Source organism: Pinus tabuliformis, chromosome 8, assembly GCF_031772625.1.
Source record: "Pinus tabuliformis cultivar Carrire ecotype Pingquan chromosome 8, CPIR1, whole genome shotgun sequence".
NCBI classification, from domain to species: domain Eukaryota; kingdom Viridiplantae; phylum Streptophyta; class Pinopsida; order Pinales; family Pinaceae; genus Pinus; species Pinus tabuliformis.
Window position 1 is genome coordinate 1,892,537,414 of NC_142294.1, and position 25,607 is coordinate 1,892,563,020.

A 25,607-nucleotide genomic window follows, 5' to 3' on the forward strand; every position below is an offset into this window, starting at 1 on the left:
ATTCACCTTCATCAGATTCATCTTGCTTAGAGAAGAAATTCTTCTTATTGAACTCTTTCTTTCTGTATACCATCCTTTTAGAATTTTCCTCACCATCATTATCTTGCTTAAGAGGACATTTCGCAACATAATGACCTATTCTTCCACATTTGAAACAAATAAGAGGGTACTTACCTTTTAGCTTAGATCCTTTCTTTAGTCTTAGTACAAATTGTGACAATTCGGATTCAACATCAGAGTCATCACTACTAGTATTCCATTCTTTCCCCTTTTTTGATTTTGAGGCCTTGAATGCTGCATCTTTGGAACTTCGGCTTCCTTTTCTCATCTCATAGGCAATGAGGATTCCATGAATTTCATCCATCTTGAGAGTATCTAGATCCTTCATTTCTTCTATAGCACTTACTTTGGAGTCAAATCTGTCTGGGAGAGATCTTAAGACCTTTTGAACAATAATGCTTTCTTCAATGTCTTCTCCCAATCCTTTAAGAGAGTTGACCACTTCAGCTACTCGGAGAAAGTATGATGCAATATCTTCTTCATCATCCATTTTCAGACTTTCAAATTGCCTTCTATGAGTTTGAAGCCTTGCCTTCTTAACTTTGGAGTCTCCATCGTATAAGCTAAGTAGCTTATCCCATACTTCTTTGATAGAGTCACAATTCACGACTTTTGTAAATTCAGAATCAGTGATTCCACTAGTGATGGAATTTAAGGCTTTTGCGTTTGCAACGTAAGCTTTCCTTTCGTCTTGATCTATTGGAAGAGTGGAAGGAGCTGTGTACTCATTTAAAACCGAATGCCAAACTTCAGGTCCCAGTGACATTAAGTAGTAGGACATTCTTTTTTTCCAAACACCAAAATTTGTGCCATCGAATAGAGGAGGTCTTCTTGACACTTCGTTTCTCATTGTGACTAAGAATCCTTCTTCTAGCTGTTAGGCTGATATGAAGACGCTGGCTCTGATACCAATTGTTGGAAATATTGAGGGGGGGGGAATCAATATTTCTTTTCAATTGTTATTTTTTGTCAGTTAAATCATTTATATTTAGAACACAAAATGAACACCAGGAATAAATGATTTTATTAATATAATCTTTACAATAAATCAAGTACAATGTATATAGGTACCAACCAATTGCCAAGCACCAACTTGGACATTTTGTGAGGCTCCAACCTCCAGGGCACCAACCCTGTCTTGTTAAGGCACCAACCTTGGATTTAGGAGCACCAACTCCAAGGACACCAATCCTTCCAATTCTGAGGCACCAACCCCAAGGGCACCAACCCCAAGGGCTCCAACCCTCTGCTATATATTGTCTATATATGTTTGGTAGTTATTCTCTGCTCCCAACATCCTCTTCACTAAATTCTGTCTATCTACACCTTCACTGCTACATCAATGACAACCTGTCTTCATATGAAGGGGTCTTCACAATTCTTCATATTGCCCTAGCAGAGTCTGCAAAGTTAGCTCATGATGATTTCAAATAGGCATCATGATCTCCAATAATGTTTCCAAGATTTGTTGAAGCTTTCCAACAAGATATTTGTGCTAAGCCTCAATGTATGCACAAAAACAATTCTCTGTTTTCAGGCCTCTGTTCTTTACTATTGTGGTAATTGTTTCAAGTGTCACTGCTTCTCACTGTTCTTGCTATCGCGATCTCTTACTTGCCAGAAACAGACTCACAATCGCTTCAATGCTGGTGCTGGCTATTGCTCCCTTCAAATGATGTCCGATGAAACTTTATTTTTCCCTTCACAGAATTGTTCTTCAGGTTGCGTTATGTACTAGATTAATTCATCACAGTTCTGAGTCTTTCAAAGATTGACCCAATCAACAGAATTGCTTCGTCCTTTAGCTTCCTCTTGTCCTGTTGGACCTTCAGCTTTTGTACCTTGATCGTCTGCTAGACCTTTGGCTTCTCGACCTTCCGACTTCTTCTTTCGTTCGCTTGACCTTCCAGCTTCCTCTGTTCCTTCAAGTTCACGGGTTGTGAACTGTTACCTCTTCTCTGTGATAGATGCTCGAAATACGTTACCCATATGGAGGTCGCACATGCCATGTCATCACCTTTAATCGCAATCACAACTTCTGGAGGTCTTCTCATAAAATAGTCGATTCCCTACGCCCGACGGAGCGGATGCGATATGATCTTAAGCAGTTGTTACCATACATTGATCAAGTCCACATATTATATCGGAATCGGGGATTTCAGTGTAACAAGGCTTCAATACTTGCGATGCAACGGATATTGTATAGGGCTGTCACCATAACATGTTTCGGGTCCGCATACATATCGCAATTGGTGGATTTCAATGTGGCAAGGCTTTAAAGGGGCTTGCAATGTGGCAGATGCGTTATTACCTTAGGGCTTATTATAATGGTGCAGTGGGTCCGCAATATGATATCACAATCAGAGGTTTTACCATCGTTACATCTCTTCAAGACTTGCGATATGCGACGGATGCGATATTTCTTTAGGACGTAGTATAATGGTGCAGCGGGTCCACAATGTTATTGCAATCGACGGTTTGTGGGACTTCGACTGGCACATGGATTAAAAACGGCCTTAACCCCCATAGTTGACTGTGATCTAAGGGTTGACTATGAGATCGACGGCTAGGATTGAGTGCGGGACTTCAACCACGATCAAGGAAGTCCATACTTTCCTCCCCCTGCTCTTCTGATAACTGTTGCTCTTTGTTCTTTCGATAAGACTTACCCTTGGGCATATGCGATAGCCTGCTTCTGTTGCTCCGATGGCTTTCTTCTTTGATGGCTTTCGATAAACTCTTCATCTTACTCTTTGGCTTCTTGCTCCTGTTGCTTCACGGATCTACTGCCTCTATTCTGTTTGTATATATATTAATATATATATTCAATCCACTTGGGTCCTCCATCTCATCATATCATCATATATCAAACTTGGGTATCAATGGGCAATCATGTATCAAAGAATTTGCCATCACAAACACTGCTATATTGACATCAATGACAACCTAGAATAACAGATGAGAGCATAGATCATCTCTAAGAAGATGATACATGAGATCAGTTGAAGACATGCTGCTTCAACTGATTCTCCAAGGTGACTCCTTCACCTATCATCGTGCTGCATCTCGTCATCGTGCTGCACCTCACCATGCTGCACCCATCATCACAATGCTGGACCTTATGACTGCTGCACCTAATGCTGTACTACTGTCCCATGTGTCATGATTGAACCATGTTGTCCATGTTAGCTGTCCCATTGCTTGTTTGCTGTCTCTTGCATGCTTGGTGTACTTGCTGCTAGGTACCATACAACTGTCCCAATGTTAGTTTGCTGTCCCTTGCATGCTTCTGCACCATTGTGCCACTGCTGCACAATGTCATGGCTGTCCCGTTGTGCTTTGCCATAGCATAACAGAAACATGAATTTGCTGCACTAAATACTAGTTGTCCCATGTTGTACCATTGTACTATTGCTGTCCTGTTGTGCACTATATTCCATTGACCATTGCTGTCCCATTGCTGTACCATATGCTGCACCATACTGCACCAAGTTGCCTTTGCTGTCCCATTGCTTATCATTGCAGCACCATGTAGCATTGCTGTCCCACTGCTGTGCCATATGCTGCACCATACTGCACCAAGTTGCCTTTGCTGTCCCATTGCTTATCATTGCAACACCATGTAGCATTGCTGTCCCACTGCTGCACCATACTTCACCAAGTTGCCTTTGCTGTTTCACTGCTTATCATTGCAGCACCATGTAACATTGCTGTCCCACTGCTGCACCATACTTCTTGCTGTCCATACTGCTGCACCATTGCTGCACCATACATCTTGCTGTCATATACTATGTTGTCTATAATGTTACAACATTCATCATAAGACTTGGATCTATCATTCATGACTGTGATTCAATCCAAACGGCAGATAGAGCATCCTTATTTAGAACAGCGTAAATGATAGCTAAAGGTGTGACTTCTTTATCTCAGCGTTTATGTGTGAGAGCATTCCTTCCATGACAGCAGTGGTATTTCTTTCATGACTGCGTATAGGATAAGGGCTTTTCCTTTCCTGACAGCAAGGGCATTCCATGTGTAGAGCACTTCTTCTAGGACAACATTTAGGTGCCATCTCCATTAGGCAACTTATCAACTAGGTTTAGGGCATCTCTTCTCCTTAGACCTGCGGCTAGGGTTTCTGTCTTCATTTCCATGGCTCTGTGTATTATTACTTTTTCATAGGGCAGCGTTAGGGCTTCTCCATAGGGCAGCATTAGGGCTTCTCCATAGGGCAGCTTTAGGGCTTGCTGTTAGGCCTCCTTCACCGTCCTAGATCTCCCTTTCCTCTTGCGTCTAGGGCTTCTTCATTAGGGCAGCGTTATCCCTTAGGATCTCTCCTCTTACTAAAACCCAAAGACAAGTAGAGAGAAAGAGTTCCCAAGTGTGTTGAAATGACTTGAAGGCCACCTCTATTTATACTAAAATGTTGAGCACAAGTTGGGTTTATTTTGGTTGCTGGCTTACCTTGACGAATTGTCCCATAACACAAATAAATTCATATCTCCATGAATACTAATCGGAATCTGATGATCTTTAGATCAATCCTACACCTCTCGATGAGAGGGATCCAAGAAAAATGCCAACTGCCATTAATAAGATGAACCACATGGAGTTTAGCCCTAGTTGCCAATTTTAACAAAAGGAAGGTGAAGGCCAACTAGGGTTTCCATGGTGGTGTTGAAAACTGTAATTAAATTTTTATTGAGATTAACCACCAGTGGCCTAAGTTATGCAATCAATCATTCCTATGTTTCTTGTTGCCTTTGTAGATCATTAGGAAAGAAGCCAATGATAAAATGCTACGTAGTTATTCAATACAGTTAAGTATACAAATATGATATAATGACCCAAAAAATGTATTTGAAAACATCCAAAATAACTTAACTTAAAAGGGCATTTTTTTTTTCAAATTTTAGAAAATTTAAACATATAGATGGACAAAATTAAAGACTTTATGCTATAAAGATATAAACCATTCAAAATTTATTTATAAGTAGTATTCCCTTTTCGTTTTCAATTTTCAGTGCTGTTTATTTGATTGTTTTAAAGGGTTCTTTTCCTGATTTCATATGGTATGGCCGTATTTACTATTGGTGCCCATACTATACAATGTGAATACAGATAAGATAAAATCAATGACATGATGACTTCCCCTTGTTGTCCAATATGACAAATTAGAATTATTGCTCTTTTTCTCCCGGATGATTTTATGCCAAGGCCTGGTACAACCATATCCTGAAATTATGCCACGCTATCTACAAAATAAGCTATCAACGCATGGGGGGTAGGGGGGGACCACTAGAAGAAAATGAGAGTTTGCTCATTTTCAGAGGAAGTGAACTAAAAGTTCTGAAAAATGATTTGAAAGATCAAAATTTCTTTGTTGGAACTATTTTCCTTGCGAAATGTTGTTAAAAAATAGACTGATAACAAGTACTTCTTAGTATTGGACATCCGTTGGTCACACCTCCTCACCCAAGGTTACATTAGTGCATGCAACAAGTGCAAAGATAGTGAATACTGACCTTATAAAAGAAAATGTTGTTAAATTGAAAAATAGAAATGTTAACAAACTAATTGACTATGGACTGAGGGACCAAACATTGTGTGAACTTTGATTTGATATTATGAAATAAGAAAAAGGAAGAAATATACTTGTACCATGTAATGATGAAGCACTTCGGCAATTGCATTATTTTTGTTCTGATTTCTCGTGTATTTGAAATGACCTTATGTATAGTAAATAATTTGTTTTTTTTAACTGGGATGCCAAATGCCATAGTATAGAAGATGTAAATGTTCTTTTTAATTCAAACCATTATATATTAGCTTGTAAACTAAAATATTGCTAGCAAGCAGGAATTTGTTATAGTTGCAATATATGATATAATTCCATGTTGCTATAAATGATTTTCTTTTCTTAACAATATTTTCTCTGGCAGAGCTTGAAGTTGGTGAGCTTATTCATGGAGAGAATTTCAATCTTTTTGAGGCAATGTCTGCGTTGGAGGTACTTAAATAATCTTGCACTTGAGCATGTTTCATGTTTATTTTTCATGCGTGCACATGTCGTGTTGTTAATATACCTCCATTGTTACTAAAAACTTATGTCTTGACTCTTGATATAGGGATGTAGTGTTTGCTTGTGCATGAAAATTTAGGATTGGTTGATTAACATCTGATGCTCAACGAGTTTATAAAACACGTTCACTATGACAATGATTTGAACTTCAACCACCCATTCACATTTTCTCAACTCATTGTTTTCTTTTTTCTGTTTAAACGGGACGAGAATTTCTTGAGAGTCGGTAACTTCGAAATCTCGGCTGCCAAGATTACACCAGATACAACTATTTCATAAATGCCACAATGGACCAGTTATCATTGAGCAATTATACATAGAAATCTCAACAGTAAACGTAGCGGAAATAGTAAAGATCGTAAAGAGACAGCCATGCACACTAGAGACAATATTTTTACCTTGGGAAATCCAAACTTGGGAGAAAACCCAACTACTTTTTTAAGGAGAAATTATTCTTCAGCAAGGTTTACAAATCAATAATTTGTCTAGAAATCTGAGCCAATACCCAAGTCAAAATATCAGACAAATCTGGTCAACTCCAGCAATTCAAGGCTGGTCAAATTGTCCAAAATATGCAGTTAAACCAGCCTGGTCAAACTTGGACCTGCGGTTAGTAGCTGTGGTCAAATTCGGCCTAATAGTTAGGTCAATTGTGGTCAAACTCAACCTCTTGCAGCTCGGTCAACTACGGTCAAACTGTTATGAATAAATATATAGGAAATAATGTAAATGATAATAATCATAAATAATGATTTGTTAATTAGTAATTAGGTTGAAGAGTTGTGTCTAAATGAGACACGACTCTCCATGAAAAGTGGTATACAAGCAAGCCTCTCACTCTCATTGTATCATTCATATTCATACATTTAATATATAATTTTTGTATCTTCAATGGATATCTTCATATTCCAAGTCTTCTGGAGTATTTAATTCGAAGAATGAACTTTGTTCGCTTCATTTGGTATCAGAGCCATGTCTGATCCGATTGTTGGTCATCAACCCTGTGTCAGCCTTGTTGTCGTGAAACTGAAAGCGTTTCACTATTAAATTTTTGGAGTTTCTCCATCCGCTGCTTTCATCAGAGGCCCTTGGCCATTTAAAAAAAACAGTAAGAGGCATTAGAAAAAAAGAAAGAAAGAATAAAAGACATTATAAAAAAAATATAAAAAACAAATATATATATAGATTTTGTTGATTTTTTTTAAATATATATATTTGACATAAGACTCCGCTCCTCATCGGACCATTGCAATGCAGAAATCGCCCTGCAAACCCATCGTTGACAGGCACCGCAGGCCTTTACCGCATCCATTGCCCTTCCTTCACGATGGTATATTTGTTAAAAAAACTAATTGCAGTGCCAAGAGAACAAATTTTTGTTGGAACAGACATATTTGCAGGGGTCAAGTTTGGGTTTCCTTGAGCCTCTCACTCAGCCTGAAAACGCTTCCATTCCAAACTTCCGGCATAAGTAATAGGGCAGAATCCTTCAAAAGTTCAATATCATTTGGATGCCGAATCATTGATAATTTAAAGTGCTGAGCTCTGTGGATTTAATTCTTCCTGTACGCAGAGGTATATCTCAGCAGTTAAGACAATTCCCTTGAAAATAAATCACCAACTACATCTGAAGTTTACATTTTCACTCAAGTGGAGGACGAGCTTTGGTAATACTAATTTCAGGGGTTGTGTACCTAATAGACCAAGTTTCTCCTTGCAATCAGAGAGCAGAATTAAATTAAAACAAGTGGCTGAGCTCTGAAGTGATTTGTGAAATGTGTCATCTCTCTTCAAGCTGTTTGAAGCGCCTATTTGCTGGCTGAATATTTCCCATCGCTCCATCACATTCAAGTCACGCTACATATCCGTTCCCTGTATCACCGTTCCTCCGCCATTTCCACTTCATCATCAGCCAATGGTATATTCCGTCCCACTCATATCATCGTGGTCAAACGTCATATTCCCTGCCTCATAACCTTAGTTAAGTTATAATTACGTTAGTTAAGTTAATTAATTATAAAAGTTCAAATATATAGTTATAAGTTATATATATTGAAATATTATATAGTTATAAAAAAACACGAAAGTTATTAAAAAACAGTTATATATATAAAGAAAAGAAAAAGTGTTATATATTAAGTCAGAAATAAAAAAGAAGAAATTATATAAAAAGAGAGTTAAAAAATTATACTTGAGAAAAAATTATTTAAAAAAAGTTTGTTTGTTTTATTTTTTATTTTTTATAAATAAATAAAAAAGGAATAACAATAAAAATTATTAAAAAAACGGAGATAAAATAAGTGAAGAAAAAACAAAAAAATGTCATCCACCAAAAGCAGTGGTTTCTTTTCAATATTTCCCTTTTGTTCAAAGGGATATTTTAATTGTCATGAATTATTTAGAAATCAAAATGTCGTTTGCACAAAATGTTACGAAACTTTTACCTTAGTGGAATTTCTAAGTGATGCACAAAAACAATCAATTGCAAGAGATATAAGACAATTAATGGCAATATATAAGCGACAACATGCTGATTTTAATAAGGAAATGAAGAAAAAAGAATCCACATTGCAAGTTGAAATCCCATCATCACTCCTACAAAATGATGTAATCTAGTGTACCAAGAAATTGCAGCTAGAAGATCAAGAGAAAGCCAAAATAGCCAAACTTCGGCAAAACAAGGAAGCGTTACAACAGGAACATAAAAATCTTGTGGATATGCATTACAAGGAAGTAATGGAAAATGATGAAGAAATCTCTCGCCTCAAGGACCACATCAAAAAATTACTTGCACAAGTGAAGAAGACTAAGGTCACAAAGAAAGAACTCAAGAAGCACTTATCAAAATAAGAAGAGGAAACTTTACGTTTAAAGAACCTTAATAAAAATTTATTAGAACAAATTAGAGATCTAAAACATGAAAAACTTAAAAGTCAAAACAATGAAGATAAAGTTGATGAATCAGAAACCAAAGAGGTTTTACGTCTAAGGAATCATAACCAAAACCTCCTTACACAAATAAAGAAGCTTAAATGTGATAAGAAGTCACTTGAAGACAAATTAGAGCAACTTACTCAAGAAGTATTGACGTCTCCAGACATAACAGTGCAGGTTGAAGTTAAGGAAATTAATATTGAACCAGTCAATAGTGGAACTAAAGAAGAGGATCAATTAGTGGAAGGAAAAACACATTCACATGTTACGATCCAAATGATGAAAATTCCAAACGAAGATTATGTACCTCACTCAAAAACCGTAGTACGAGAAGGAAATAAAAAAATTTCCACACATGACACACCTAATAAGGGAAAGTTAAACCAAAAAGGTTTCCTATCGACATCCGAATCATGAGAGTAGACAACTCAACCAAGCTATGTATCGGGACCATTCAGGGCAAAAACAACAAATTGATGTTCCAGAGAATAGTGATGTAACCTCAATCCAGTCCTATAATGACAAGTCGTTACAAAATTACAGTGATCAGAATATTCCACAGAAGCTTAATCTAGGATTGCCTGATCCCTTTTCAGTGCGACAATTTTGTTTGTCACTTAGAAGATCATATCAACTTGTATTGACGAAGATGACTGTTTCGAGACGAGAAGACATTCAAGATCGAAAAAGAGATCAAGCCTTTTTCATCGACAAGCGTTGAGGACAAAGCTTTGAGGAGGAAGACAATGTTATGAATAAATATATAAGAAATAATGTAAATGATAATAATTATAAATAATGATTAGTTAATTAGTAATTAGGTTGAAGAGTCATGTCTAAATGAGACATGACTCTCCATGAAGAGACACTTGTTTGTTATTTAAGCAAGCCTTTCACCCTCAATGTATCATTCATATTCGTACATTTAATATATAATATCTATATCCTCAATGTATATCTTCATATTCCAAGTCTTCTGGAGTATTTAATTCGAAGAACGAACTTTGTTTGCTTCACAAACTCAGCCCAAAACGTACTTTCTACAACTTGGTCAAACATGTTCAAATTTCCCTCCTGCAATTTGGTCTAACTCCAGTCAACTCAGCCTCTTTTTGTCACACGTGCGACTGCTTTAGGAGAGAGAAGACGTGATGAATGAATTGAGCAAAATGTAGTGTCACATCATGTATATATTTACTAATCGAATGGGTGTGAATTTGCTCATGAGACACACCCTTTCATGGTGGCACTGACTTCTGCTTTTGGGCCTACATCATGCTTCAAAATAAAGAAAATTAATTTTTATTTAATTTCTCTTTGGCTAACTTGGAGATTTCCTTTAGCGATGCAGGAAAACCTCTTGATGCTACACAAAAATCAACCCAAGTTAGACTTGGCAATAGAATTTGAGATGAAAGACATTGGGTTGATGCATTACTTTTTGGGGATCGAGGTTTGGCAAAGTTCGAGAGAGATCTGCCTTGGATAGGGACAATATACAGTGGAGATCCTAAAGAGATTTGGGATGGAGGACAATAGATCTATGGCTATTTTGATGGTGACCAACCTGAAGAAAGGGGATTCTTCAGAGACAGAATTGGCAGATTCCAGACAGTTCATGCAGTTGATTGGCTCATTGATGTACCTAGTCAACACTTGACCAACCATTTGTTATGCTGTGAATACCTTGAGTCAGTGGATGGTGGAGCCGAGGTAGGTGCATTGAACTATAACAAAGCATGTGCTCAGATACGTGTAGGGCACGATGGAGTATGGTTTGAGGTACCTTGGTGGAGATGGGGTGAAGTTGTAGGGCTATTCAAATTCATATTGGGCAGGGAATGATACATATCAGAAGAGCACCTTTGGGTGTTGTTTCATTTTGGGGTTTGCAATGATTTCTTAATTTTAGCAGGAAGCAAACTTTAGTAGCACTTAGTTCTATAGAAGCTAAGTATATGGCAACCAGTTTGGTTAGTTGGTGTTAAATTTGGACAACTAGGTCCAAACTCCATGTTCTGATGCTCAGATTAAGAGGCTAATATTTTTGTTGGATTCCTCTTTCTGAGAGGTGTAAAATCCATATAAAAATAGTCTTAATCCGATGAGCAGAACTTATATTGTGAATTTATTATTCTTAATAAATTATATGTGCAAGGTCAGCCAATTTTGTAATGTAGGCTCACATGCCCAACAGATGTGTCACACACCCTCATTGATGGATATATATACAGGAAAAGTTGGAGAGAATTTTATCACAACTCAACTCACATCTTCCTCTCTCATCTTAGAGAGTACGCTACCTGGAGGACGAATTTCAGCCACACGTGGGAAGGACGAAGAGGACAGACCGTACGGATTTTCTGCTGCTAGGGTTTCTGCTGCTAGGGTTTCGCAGAAAGTTTGACCAGCGTTGACTTTGGTCAACGCTTGGTCCAATCAAGCTGAAAATTGGTGGAAAGTTCGATTTTTGAAGGTCGTACTATCTGGCACAAAAATCGAGGTCAAAGGGTTGACCGTTTTGCTGCTGCGTTGACTTTTAGCTTGCTGCCCCTGCGTTGACTTTTCAGGACATCGTTGACTTTTTGTAGAATTGACTTGGGTTGACTCATCTACTAGTTGGAGGGATCTTGTGACACATCTGGGCTGGCTGACCAAAGGAGACTTTGCTGGTTGAAGCATCCTGTTGACCGCCGAAACGATCACACACATTTTTCTTGTTTCTGATTTGTCTTCTGTAAGATCTGCTTATATGTTCTATCTGCATTTTGCTTAACTACTTGTATGATTGCTGTGAGAAAAGTGAAATTGCTCTTAGCATAGAACATCTACAAAACTTTACATGGTATCAGAGCTGAGGTGAAGACAAACTCTATCTGTAGCAATCATCATCGAAGTCAATGGATGCCTTTGTGTCACTGTACATAGAGGATTATATACGCTATCAATGATATACGTTGTAACGGAAAGATATACAGCGCAGCTGTAGAGGATATGTTTAGGCAGTAAAGGAAGCCGCAGTCATAAGGACATGAGGCTGCAGTCATGAAGAGTCAAGTCGTAGTGATGAAGAGGTATCTGCAGGCTTAAGGCTCTGGCCAAAGTGCGAAGAGGAGTATTTCTGTGTCTTTTGTTTATGATCTGATTGGCCAAGTAAGGAAGGAGGCTAGCTGAGCTTGTAAAGAGGAGTTCTGAGCATAAATGCAAGGGTTATTCTCTATGCACAGGCCGTTGAGTGATTTTGAGTTTTACAATGGGACAAAAGTCTGTTTTGAGAGGACCGAGAGGCCCAGCAAGGAGCAGGAAGAAGGCCGCAGTACCCTTGACCATCAACGTAGGAATTAAAGAGGTTTGAAGGCTGTATAGTGGGCTGTCGTAGAAGCCACAGAAAGCCCTAACCAGGGCCGAAATTTCAGGGTCCTGTGCATTGGTCAAAATGTAGTTGTGGACAGAAATATGACCTCTACCACAGGTATGTGCTTGTCATTTATAATGATGAATTTGCCAGATACTATGGTCCAGATTAGACAGTTTGCAATTCTGGTATAATGGGCTGTAAGAAGATGCTTGGTAAAGCTCCAAGTATAGTCCCTTGAGAAGGACAACAAGGGCTGTTAGAAGGTAGATGATTTGGAGTCTTAAAATTGGATATATGGAAGAGCTTAAGGGTAGTCAAGTGGGCTTATTATCAGACCCCATCTTCTGTACGTATGACAGTGAAATATGACAATATGACAGAGTTTTTGACAGTGATCTTCTGCACTCATTGTAGTGTCACTTACTCTTATAACAGTTATGCATAGCAGTGATATTGTTCTCTTGACAAATGGAGATGATATATGGAAGAGATATTTGTTCCTATGACAATAATGTTTGGGCAACGACTTTAGTGATATTTGGACAATGTTTCTTGATGTATGGAAGTGATTCTTGTATGACAGTGATTTATATGGCTGTGATGTGACAATGATATATAGGACAACATGATGATGATGCATAGGCAGCATTATAAGATCATGAACATGAAGGGCTGCCTGATTTTGGAAATAATCATAAAGGTGTATGTAAGGGCTGAAGGAAAACATACAAGGGGACCTTTCCCCTCAAGTGTCACAAAGACATCTGAGATATTGCAACTGGTCCATTCTGATCTTTCTGGTATGTTGCCTGTAACATCCCTGGGGGGATGTTCTTACTATATGACATTTACTGATGACTTCTCTCGCAAAACCTGGATATACTTCTTGAAAAAGAAGGATGAGGCTTTCATGTGGTTTCGTACCTTCAAAGCCTTGGTGAAAAATATGACCGGAAAGAAGATCAAGATTTTGAGGACTGACAATGGCACTGAATATGAGTCAAATGAGTTCAAAGACTTCTGCAGAGAAGCTGGCATTAAGAGGGAGACTACCACTGCACTTTCTCCACGTGTTTGGGTTTTGTGGACAGAGAGATCTAGAGGAGAATCCGCAGTTCTAAAGAGCCCTCATACGCTGTCCCAAGAGGCCCTTACACGCTAAGAATAGGAGCCCTAAATCTGCAGTATATTGGGCCCTAAATCTCTGTTTTATTGGGTGCAGGTAAGGGCATTTCCAGTGAAGGAAGAGGGGACGTTTAGGTCACTCCTATGACTGTTTTGGAGTGAAAATTAACCAGCAGAAAGGCCTCAATAAAGGAGACAAAATTCTGGGTTGATTTGAATATTATGTGCGGGCTGGAAACTCTGTTTCAGCAGGCCGTGGGTACAGGTAGCCACCTGTGGTAGGCCGCAGGCCCTTACCCCACTGAAAAGGCATTGCGTGGGACTGTTTTGGGGCTAGATTGAGCCCTAATCAACAGCGTGGATGCAGAGGACTTATACAAGGGTAGCACATAGTTTTTGAAAGCTGTTTGGTGACTTGGTTAAGGGCTGTTGCAGCATATGGATGCCCTAACCAGTCACAATTAGGAGCAGCAGCGAAAACAGATTGGAACAACAATTTATGCCTTGTGTTGGGTCAAGGAATTTGATCAGTTTTGGATCAGATGGTTGGGCAACCTGTGGGAGCAAATTTGGAGGCTTGATTGGGTGATCGTAAGCCTCAATTAGTGCAGATCTGACTGTGTTGTAGTGTTGCAACGTGATGATGCAAAGGCAGCATGGGTAGCATGCAACGTGATGATGCATAGACAACAAAGAAGATATGAATCTCCACTAGGAGTATATTACAATGAAAAGACCAAATCTGTCATTCTTGTTGATTTGGGGTAGCAATGTGATGCTGTATAATGAGAGCAACATTACAATCATTGAGGTGTAGATCCATGATGATTGAGAATTGACTATGACGATATATTTGCACCTATGGCTCGATATACCACCATCCGATCCATCATAACCCTTGCTGCTACGCAAGGATGGAGTCTTCATCAGATGGATGTCAAGACCGCTTTTCTGCATGGTGCAATAAAGGAAGAGGTGTATGTAGAACAACCTCTGGGATTTGAAGTTCAAGATCGAGACACTTATGTCTGCAGGTTGAAGAAAGCCCTCTATGGGTTAAAGCAAGCACCCAGAGCTTGGTATGAGAGGATGGATAGTTACTTGATGAAGCTGGGCTTCACTCGAAGCAATGCTGATCCAAACCTTTACTTTAAGGTTGTGGAAGGAAAGCCTCTCATTCTAGTGCTGTATGTGGACGACCTCTTCCTGACAGGTGGTGACCCTCTCATTCATCAATGTAAGAGGGAGCTTGCTGCTGAGTTCGAGATGAAAGACCTAGGACTGATGCTCTATTTCCTAGGCCTAGAGGTCTGGCAGAGACCTGGAGAGATTTTCCTTTCTCAAGGAAAGTATATTGTGAAGCTTTTGGAAAGATTTGGGATGGTGGACTATAAGTCCGTGTCGACACCAATGGAACTCAACTTTAAGAAGTTGAGTGGCAGCGCTGCAGGGCCTATCTTGGCCAATCCTACTGAGTATCGTCAACTCATAGGAGCTTTGATGTTCTTAGTGAACACCCGTCCGGACATATGTTTTGCAGTGAATACTTTGAGCCAACAGATGGTTGAGCCTCATCATTTTCACTGGGTTGGTGCCAAGAATCTTTTGAGATATCTTCAAGGCACGATAAACCATGGGCTGAGATACACTGCCGGGAGTGTGATACTCCGGGATATACTGATGCCGATTGGGCTGGCAGTGTGGTGGATCGTAAGAGCACATCTGGATGCTGTTTCAATCTTGGTTCTGCTTCGATCTCATGGATGAGCAGGAAGCAGAAGTCGGTGGCTTTGAGCACCGCGGAGGCCGAATACATTGCTGCTAGTATGGCCTGTTGTGAAGCAGTTTGGTTGAGGAAGCTCTTTAGTGAGCTGTTCCAACATGTGCTAGATACCACTGTAATACTCTGTGATAATCAGAGTGGGATTCATATGACTGAGAATCCTGTGTTCCACGACCGATCCAAGCATATTGATATTAGGTACCACTTTATCCGGGATATGGTACAGCGAGGCGCCGTAAGGCTCGATCATATAGGAACTGATGAGCAGGTCGCGGATATTCTCACTAAACCCCTGGGGAAGGTCAAGTTCCTAACCTTCCGTGAGAATCTTGGTGTCGTGGAAAGACCCTATGATGTGGGTCCTGTTGGACGATGAGCTCTGGGAGCTCTGGGGGGCTTTGGGGATAGCTTCTCGAAGCTATAAGCACTCATAATGCTTCTGCCCCACCCTTGTGATTATTGAGCTGGTTCGCCACTCATTTAATCTCTGCCCCGTATGCATCCTACCCATTGAGTTCAGGGCTCATGGGAAGTACCTCTCATTTGGCCAATGAGGTGTGGAAAAGCTAGAGACTATTAGCAAAGACTGATGGACGCATCAGAGATTGCCGTACTCTCTATCTAGGATGGCATGGTCCAACCTCTTGATCTGGGATCAAGATTTGTGAGGTCTGGGACCTCTGGACTGATTATGTCAGTCGGGGAATGATGTCTTTGTGACTGACCCACTTCTGTTCTGAAATAAAGAAGCCAGCAAAGCAAGTTTCGGCGGGATGACTCACGATGTTGATTGCACTAATAAATGGAGTTCTCCCTAGTTGAGAGGGAGTGTTAATTTGGACAACTAGGTCCAAACTCCATGTTCTGATGCTCAGATTAAGAGGCTAATATTTTTGTTGGATTCCTCTTTCTGAGAGGTGTAAAATCCATATAAAAATAGTCTTAATCCGATGAGCAGAACTTATATTGTGAATTTATTATTCTTAATAAATTATATGTGCAAGGTCAGCCAGTTTTGTAATGTAGGCTCACATGCCCAACAGATGTGTCACACACCCTCATTGATGGATATATATACAGGAAAAGTTGGAGAGAATTTTATCACAACTCAACTCACATCTTCCTCTCTCATCTTAGAGAGTACGCTACCTGGAGGACGAATTTCAGCCACACGTGGGAAGGACGAAGAGGACAGACCGTACGGATTTTCTGCTGCTAGGGTTTCTGCTGCTAGGGTTTCGCAGAAAGTTTGACCAGCGTTGACTTTGGTCAACGCTTGGTCCAATCAAGCTGAAAATTGGTGGAAAGTTCGATTTTTGAAGGCCGTACTATCTGGCACAAAAATCGAGGTCAAAGGGTTGACCGTTTTGCTGCTGCGTTGACTTTTAGCTTGCTGCCCCTGCGTTGACTTTTCAGGACAGCGTTGACTTTTTGTAGAATTGACTTGGGTTGACTCATCTACTAGTTGGAGGGATCTTGTGACACATCTGGGCTGGCTGACCAAAGGAGACTTTGCTGGTTGAAGCATCCTGTTGACCGCCGAAACGATCACACACATTTTTCTTGTTTCTGATTTGTCTTCTGTAAGATCTGCTTATATGTTCTATCTGCATTTTGCTTAACTACTTGTATGATTGCTGTGAGAAAAGTGAAATTGCTCTTAGCATAGAACATCTACAAAACTTTACAGTTGGGAAGCACTTTGGCTTCACAAGCTGCTTACATGATTGTTTGATCAAGAGTTGGAGCCTATAATGATTCATTGTGACAATCAGATTTGCATGAAACCCTTAGAGAATCAAGTATTTCATGATAGGTCGAAACACATCAAGATCAGATACCATTTCATGAGAGATATGGTCTTGAAGGGAGCAATGAAGCTCTAGTATATTCTGATAGATGAGTAGGTTGCAGACATACTAACCAAACCTTTGGTCAAAGGAAAATTTGTCTTCTTTCGAGATAAGCTTGGAGTGGTGGAGAATACCTTCGTCGCTAAGAGCGAGTGTTGATGATTGTAGCTCTGACAGGTATTTCCACAAAAGCAAAGTGTCCAAGTTGTGGGATTTTTCATTAAATGATTCTTAGACTTAGGAGTTCACTTTATTAATTAATCAATAAAGTGAATATCTTTTTATGAATTTTCAACCATTGATCTCAAATATCTTTTTATGAATTTTCAACCATTGATCTCAACTCAAGATTAGATTTAATCTTGATTGTTGAGATTAGGGATTTGGCCCAACTCAAAATTATAAAAGGAAGCAAAGTGAAAGAGAGGACACAATGAATTATTTTCTCAAAAGTATTTTAAGAAAGAGGAAATCAAAAGGACTTCTTGATTTTTTGGGCAAAGAGAATTATTGCAGCAACAATGAAGTTGAGGGCAACCATTAGTTGTCTGATCTTTGTTTATTTATTTTATGTATATATCTCTTTCCTTCGAATTTCTTATAAGGTGTTCCTAATTGATGTACCTAGCAGAGATAGGAAGAAGAACATCAAAGTTGGATAAGGCACTATTCAAATTTTTAGGACCAGAAATCATGTAGGGCAATTTTGCCCCTTCTTCCTCTCTCTTCTTTCTCTATGCAAATTCTGTGCCCCATGTGGGAATTGTAAAAAATGACTGGCATGATGAACTTATGTAAAATACTTGGCCCTTGGGACCTGGTTACTAAGGAAGTCGCTCAAGAGTGTTTTTTTTTCACTTAATTAATTATTTTTGCTTTATAGTGATAAATAATTAATTGAGTTTTTTCACTCACATCCTCCAAAGTTAGAGTTCGTCTTAATAACTAGATCTTGAATGTGTTTTCTAAGCCTAGAACCAATGTATATTACCGTGCTAGGCATTATCTTGAGTCTTGTGGAATTGCATTTTGTTTTTATAGTTTTTTTTTAATAATTAAAAATTTCTCGCAGAATGAGAATTTTAATTAAAATTTATTTAACAAATAAAAAGGCGGTACTCGGAAATTTTGTATTACATGTAGGTACTCGTTTTTCATCCTTAGATTGCCAATATTACCTTACTACCTACTTTTGAATGGAAAATATTATTTTTTCCTCACGGAAAATCACTTTTACTCAAAAAAGTGAGGAAAATACATAAAAATCAGGATATTAAATAGCTAGGAACATGTCTCTAGTCAAGCTGAGGGTCTCAACCACTAAAGATGAGTTGGGAAACCACTTAAGAGTGAGTTAAGTGATGAGTCGCATGCCAACTGAAGAGGCCCAGTTTGAATGGTCGAGTTGACTCCCAAAGACCACGATTTATATCACGAGCGGGTGCATTAAATGAGGCCGAGTTAACACTTGAAGTAAGGCCGAGTTTGAGTGATGAGTTGGCTAAGTTAGAGTGAAAGATCCACGAGAGATAACTAGAGAATGAGGGGACACCACTCCCTCTCATTACTATACACTCCCTGTCCTCAAGCAGACACACTCCACTTGGAGGGATACACACTCTCTCTTTGCACACTCACACCTCCACTTGGAGATCTCGCATCTCTTCTTGGGATCTCCTCCCTCATTTCTTACAAATTGAAGCTCTTGCTTCTTGTGGAAGCTAGTGTTGAAGAGTTGGAACTCTTGGGGAAGCTTTGATTAATTGTATTGCTCTATCATTTTTGAACAATAAAAGGCTTTGGAGGCTACATGGTGTGTTAATCTTTGTGTGGTTGCTTGGATCCCCTTTGAGGTATAATTGTTTATATTGCATTGCTTTGAAATTCTTTGTTATAATAGGCCTTTGAAGAGGTGTTTTCATCCAGTAGGAATAGACTTTCAAAGTTGGTTATTTGATTGGTCTATTTGTTTTCTTGTATTTTGAAATCCTAGATTATATGTGCTTCTATGTTGACTGACATATTTTCTAGATTTCATGTGTAGGGAACACCTATCTATTAGCAATTTTTCTTGGCAAGGGTTTGTGAAGTTTTACAGGCAACTCTAGTTAGAGAAGTGGATCACTTACCTCAACACATAAGAAGCACATTTCTACCAAGCACAAAGTGCCTCCAATTGCTTCATTGACTCCATTCTCTCCTTCTCTTCTTACACATAAACTCTAAAAAATTCTCTCAAATCCCTTGGTTCGATTTTGTGGAATTTCATTGTTACGTCTAGCATTTGAAAGACTTATTTTGCTGCTATCCTAACAACAACAAATCTGCCAAGAAAAGCTGATTAAACTTGTCTCTTCTTGGTTCTTTTAGAGTAGGAATTTGACTTGATTTCTTTATCATTTCACTTGGAATTTTTTCGGACATTTTCCACTAACAATTGCGGATGTTCCAAAAGTATTTTGGGTATATTTCACTATTTTAGCTTGCTGTTTTTTTGCAGGTCCACGAGAATATGAGGGGAAGTGCTGCCTAATTTTCACAAAATTCGACCATTCAATTACCCGGAAGGAAACTATAATATTCCCGTTTTTAAAAAAGTGATTAGTACAACCATTGTAACTTTGAAAACTGCTATTTCCCTTTACTCACAAGGGATACCGATCATGGCATCACCATATAATCATTGTAATCTTGAGGGAGCTATGAGAGTCTCCTAGGCATCGCATTGCCCCTACCCAACGGGGGCCTCTTGTGTTTATTGTATGATTTTCATTTTTATTTCGCTCTAAATTAATCTTACATTGTAAAACATTAGAGCAGATTAAATTTCTTTATGTTTTAGATTATATTTTATTTTTACAAAACTAATGAACCACCTCCCCTCCAAGTCCTGTTATGCTCTCAACCATTGCAAGCGAAGCTTGATCTTTGCACATGATCATAGAGGACTTGTTGGTTGGATTAGTTTAACTAGAGAAAGCCTTGTAATATTTATTGTTATATTGGTTTATTTATCCTCGTAATGTTGACTTTGTGAAATGAAGAGAATGAACTAAGCCTCCTCTTGTTGGATCTACTTGCAATTGTTGACTTGTAAAATCAGGGGAGTACTCATTGAAGCTAAGATTCCTCTCGTTGGATCTCCTTGCAACCTTCTCTACCCAATTCGATGGATAAAGGTGAAGGAGGAAACACACATTAGATTAATTTTATTTCTTTGCAATCACACGGGTCACATGCCTACCTCTCCATTGTGCAATCACTAATGAATCCAAGTGAAATCAACTTAATAAAATCTACCAAGAGCACTTTCGAAAACATTTCTACAACATACAACATTGGGCTACTATTTCATTTGCCAGATTTATTTTCACACAACAAAGATGTCCTTTTGGCACTAGTCTATCTTATTATTTAAGTTTTGTCATTATTCTCTTGTTTATTTTTCATATTGTATGCTGATGGTTAATGTACTCTTGTGTAATCTAATTAACTCCTAGATTAATTTCTTGTTTACTATAGGTCAATCAACCCTAGTTTTTTTAGGGACTACCCCCCTTGGCTTTGCTAGGAGTTAGTTTAGACGAAGGAGTCGAGATTGAGTGACAACAACTTGATTCGAGACTTGTCCCCAAGGCCACACTTAGTGGATTAGAGATTTTTTTGCGTAACCCAAATGGTGTGGATTAGGCGACAACATTTTTTGGTGTTGTTACTGGGGATAAGTCCTCTTAGACCCGAAATATGACTTTTGTTTTCATTTTATTTATCACTTTGTTTTATGTATGATTACGAGAGCTTGATTCGTATCCCATCTGGCGACTCCACTGTTTAACAATTCTACAAGATGCTGTATAAGAAGAAATTCAAGTTTGATTAATCTCATTCTTGAACCTGAAAAGGTTTATCAATAGAGATTAAACAAGCTTTCTTCTAGTACGTTCTGTGGAAATCTTGGAGACGAATCAATCTCTGATATCCATTTACTTTTCAAATCAAATAATTGTGAAGTAGAAATGAATGATTTGTATGCTCCAATCGATTTTTCTAATGTTGTTGGTTAACTACATGCTATACCTGATAAAAACATTTAAGAAGTTGCCTTATTTTTAAGGAACTAATGCAATAAGTGCAAATACTCACATTAGAAATTTCATCCTTTGTGTTAGCAAGTGGTACAATAATCATAATTATGAAGATGTGAAGATTGAGCTTTTTGTCCTATCCTTAGAAGAAGATGCCTTAAACTGTTTTTTTGGGTAGGATGATAAATCCTTTAAGAAGTTGCCTTCTTTTCAGGGAAATAATGCAATAAGTGCAAAGACTCACATTAGAAATTTCAACCTTTGTGTTAGCAAGTGGTACAATAGTCATAATTATGAAGATGTGAAGATTGAGCTTTTTGTCATGTCCTTAGAAGATGCCTTAGACTGGTTTTTTGGGTAGGATGATAAAGCCTTTGAGAAGTTTTCTTCTTTTTAGGGAAATAATGCAATAAGTCCAAAGACTCATTAGATATTTCAAGCTTTGTGTTAGCAAGTGGTACAATAATCATAATTATGAAGATGTGAAGATTGAGCTTTTTCTCCTATCCTTAGAAGAAGATGCCTTAGATTGGTTTTTTGGTTAGGATAATAATAAATTCTCAACTCTCAAGCAAATCATAGGTGCCTTTAGTAATTGATGGGGGGGATAAAAAGGAGCGCAAGCATTTGTTGGCCTCCCTTAGTGGGATAAAGAAGAATGAGAATGAAACTATGGAAGAATTCAATAACAATTTTAATGATTTGATTAGAAGGCTTCTTGCAGATATGAAACCTCTAAACGCCTCTATTCTCATTTATTATATTGAGGCTTTCGATGGTGACATAACATATCAATTAAGGGATAATGAACCAACAACTTTGAAGATTGCACAAACTATGGTGGAAAAGATTGATAAGAATATGCAGGCTTCAGGGATATGAAATATCCCTAGTTTAACTAGAGGAACTTCGTCAAAATCCCAAGAACATAAAAATAAATCTAAAGTTAAGGAAGCATCTAGTGATCCCATCAAAGAATTGACTCAATTGATAAAAACCATGGAAGTCAACCATGCAAAATAGATGAATGCCATGCAAAATAGGTTGATTGCCATGGATAGGTCATAGGAGAATAGACTCCATCTTAGGTAAAATGATAGGTGGCAGAAGAAGGGTCCTTCTCAAGATAAGAGGCCACCCAATTCTTTGGAATCTACAAATTTGGTTGATCACCAAACGCCTCTTTATTGTAGACCTTGCAATGAGTTCCATGAGGAATTTGCTTGTCCTATTTTCTATCGGATTGCTGAAGTAGAAATGGCAGGAACTAGTGAATAGATAAACATGGTGGGCAAAAAACATACTCTTTATGGAAATTGGATAGAAAACATAGAAGGAAAAGTGTAAATGATGTGGCTCCTTATGATAATGTCACCCAAATTTATGGTGAAAATCCTACGCCTGAACAAATCCTTGAGATGGAGAGGCATAAGGGGTTGATGTATCAAAGAAAAGGAAATAAAGATCAAAGTAAACTACAACAAAGTATGCCTAGAGTTTTCACCCTTCTACTTCAAATTTGAATATTGGTTTGGGTGGTTGGATCAACAATGCTAAGGTTTTGGTTCTAGTAGCAAAACTTCTAAAGATTTCATCCCAGATGTCAAATTGTTGAAGGCTGTTAAAGGTCTCTCATGCAAGGGTATTGAAAAGAGAACAAAATATACACTTGAAGATGCTCCCATTATATTGCAAAGTATAGATAGGGGCATGGAAAATGAAAAAACATAAACCCTTCTTTATCATTTACTGGTGAACAATTATCTTCTGCATAATTGCATGCTAGACTCACGAGCCTCCTCAAATGTGATGTCTAAAAGGTCAGGGAGTAGTTGAATTGAGAATATCAAGACTCTTCCACAATATTTGTGCCATGGATTCAAAGAAGATTAAAGTATATGGGTTGATAAAGGTTCTGCAATTTCATCTGGCAGCATACCTAGATATTTCAATTACTATGGACATTGTGGTCATAGATGTGTTTGATGTATGGGGTGATAGAATGTTGAGAGAGATCAGAGAGCGATTGATTGCACACAACAAATCACACTTACATATTTTTATTGATCACCAGAGGTGCAAATATATAGGACATAAATTACTGACTTCGACACATCTAGATCATGACTATGACTCATACATTGGAAACAACAACTTCTAGATTGACTCCTCGTAACTCCTAATGACAACTACACATGACATGGAAGCATTACTTCCAACACCCTCCCTTAATGCTTACATGGAAAACATTGAAAACATATATTACAGCAACAATGTGATATACATTTAACTGGTCTTCATCAACACTCACATCCACTCTGGAATCTCGCAAAAACCGCTCTTTCACCACCACCACATCTTTGAGCTGTCACTTGACCTCCATTTAAAACATAACTTGTTTAGACCATATTTGATGTACTTTACAGAATTGACATTTCGCGACCTCCCGAAGCATGATGGGTCAGTCTTGATATTGAACCATCCTATGGACATACCTCCATCTGTTGAACACATGGTCTTCCGTTGTATTCCCCAGTTATCTAGGAAGGCAGTCTGAGTACTGAATGTATTCAGAAGTCAATTATACAAGATGACCTCTTAAACACAATCAAATTAACCTGTAAGTTGATGTTCCTGGCTCCACACGATGCCACCAACTTATAATAGATTATACATAATCAAATTAGTGATATGTTCTTGTGTCACCGTATGCATCAAGAACCACCAATTTGAAAATATGTTAATCTATTCTATAATTGGTTCTTCATTTGATTTTTCGCATTTCACTTGACAATAACACACCACATAATAAACTACACACCTCTAAATATCAAATGGACATAAATATATTAGTGTTGAGCAAATCAACATCCAAACACAAGATCATCTCTCCATGGATGTTTAGAAAAGTAGGCCCATTGTGATTTGCCTCATGTAGCAAGCGAGGCAGTGGAATTGATGGATGAATCATCACTCCTTGGATAATTTTGAGTAAAATCAATCTCTAGCAGCCATAAGTTTGTTCCCATGAGCCCATTCAATTACATATCTACATGATGCGCTTGTTCCGCAACCTTTTGAGTTGATCTCCGGAATTGTGCTAGAATCCACTGGCTTATGAGGGGTCCCCAACACAATAGCCGAGACTGTGGAATCAATGGATGAATCGCCACTCCTTCGATAACTCTGAGTTGAGAGAATATATGACCACTGTAATTTTTTTCCTATTGATATGATGCTCGATTTTTTTTTATGACGACAAGAATGATGCTCAACCCCTTTTTAATATGCCAAACATATGCACGGCACAAATCTAAAAACTGATAAACGATAACATAAAAAAATAAGAATGTTCTTGATAGCCTCCATTTCTTGTCTACCAATATTTCAGCAAAAATATTTCACTGCTCCACATGTAGAACAATCATTTTCCTTATTTTTTCTCCTCCTATTCAACATGCCCAATGCTTATGATCTCGAGAGTAAGCACAAACCCACTGTGCTTCGAAATTCACTGTGTTGGGGACTAGATGGAATGTGAATTGAATTGCAGACAACGTAGAGAACCATTGATTTCCTTGAGAACCTAACCTTTGATCACTTTTTCCTGATCGCTTTAAGGCTAGCAACAACACAAAACAAGAGACTGACAATTTCCATCTTGACTAGTGAGCCCATGCCCGATCCGATCAAACCTTTTGAAAGAGCACTTTTGGCAACCAACATAGATAGAGAGAACCCCCCTTAAATCCTGATCCTGGCTGGCTGCCCACGTTTGATAGAACACAATGATCAAAACGTGCGAGACAAGGAATTATGCATTGAGAAAGTTTGGCTCCTCTTATGAAAGGGAAATCGGTTTGGTGCACTCTCCAGTGGGCTCCTGGAAAAGAGGGCTTTGCAGTCGCTTCTTAGAACATCGATAAACATCCAATCTAGTGGCCTTTTATGCAAAGCACTTCTCACTTGCATTCATTTGTTCAAAAACATAAGAATGGCTACCACTTCATGATTGTAAGCTGAGTGGATTAGTAGTGGGTCAAGCTTCCGCGTTGGGTAGGGAATGGCATTGGGATTGCTAGAACTAGGCCAGAAGATTTGCATCAACGTAAGCTAATGCTTTGGAATTAAAAAGATTCAAGAACGATGGCCCCCTTGAAGGGATACACCACTTCACTCTTCAATTTTTGGTAGTGGGGATTGTGAAAATTTCTATCACGAAATTCTACTGCAGTAACTGATCTATTTCTCCAACTTATTTCTCACAATAAGTTGTTTACAAAACCCTTCAGTAAACATTAAAATAAATTCTACTGAGGTTATCACA

At 38.4% G+C, this 25,607-nt stretch overlaps 1 protein-coding gene across 2 annotated transcripts in view; it reads left to right on the plus strand.

Moving 5' to 3' along the window:
- MAK10 (MAK10 homolog) overlaps positions 1 to 25,607 on the plus strand; it is a 190,116-nt gene that overhangs the window by 23,461 nt on the left and 141,048 nt on the right. For both annotated transcript variants that reach the window (XM_089374672.1, XM_089374671.1), the window contains exon 2: positions 6,003 to 6,070. In XM_089374672.1, the coding sequence (XP_089230798.1) occupies positions 6,003 to 6,070 (68 nt within the window). The remainder of the gene's footprint in view (positions 1 to 6,002; positions 6,071 to 25,607) is intronic.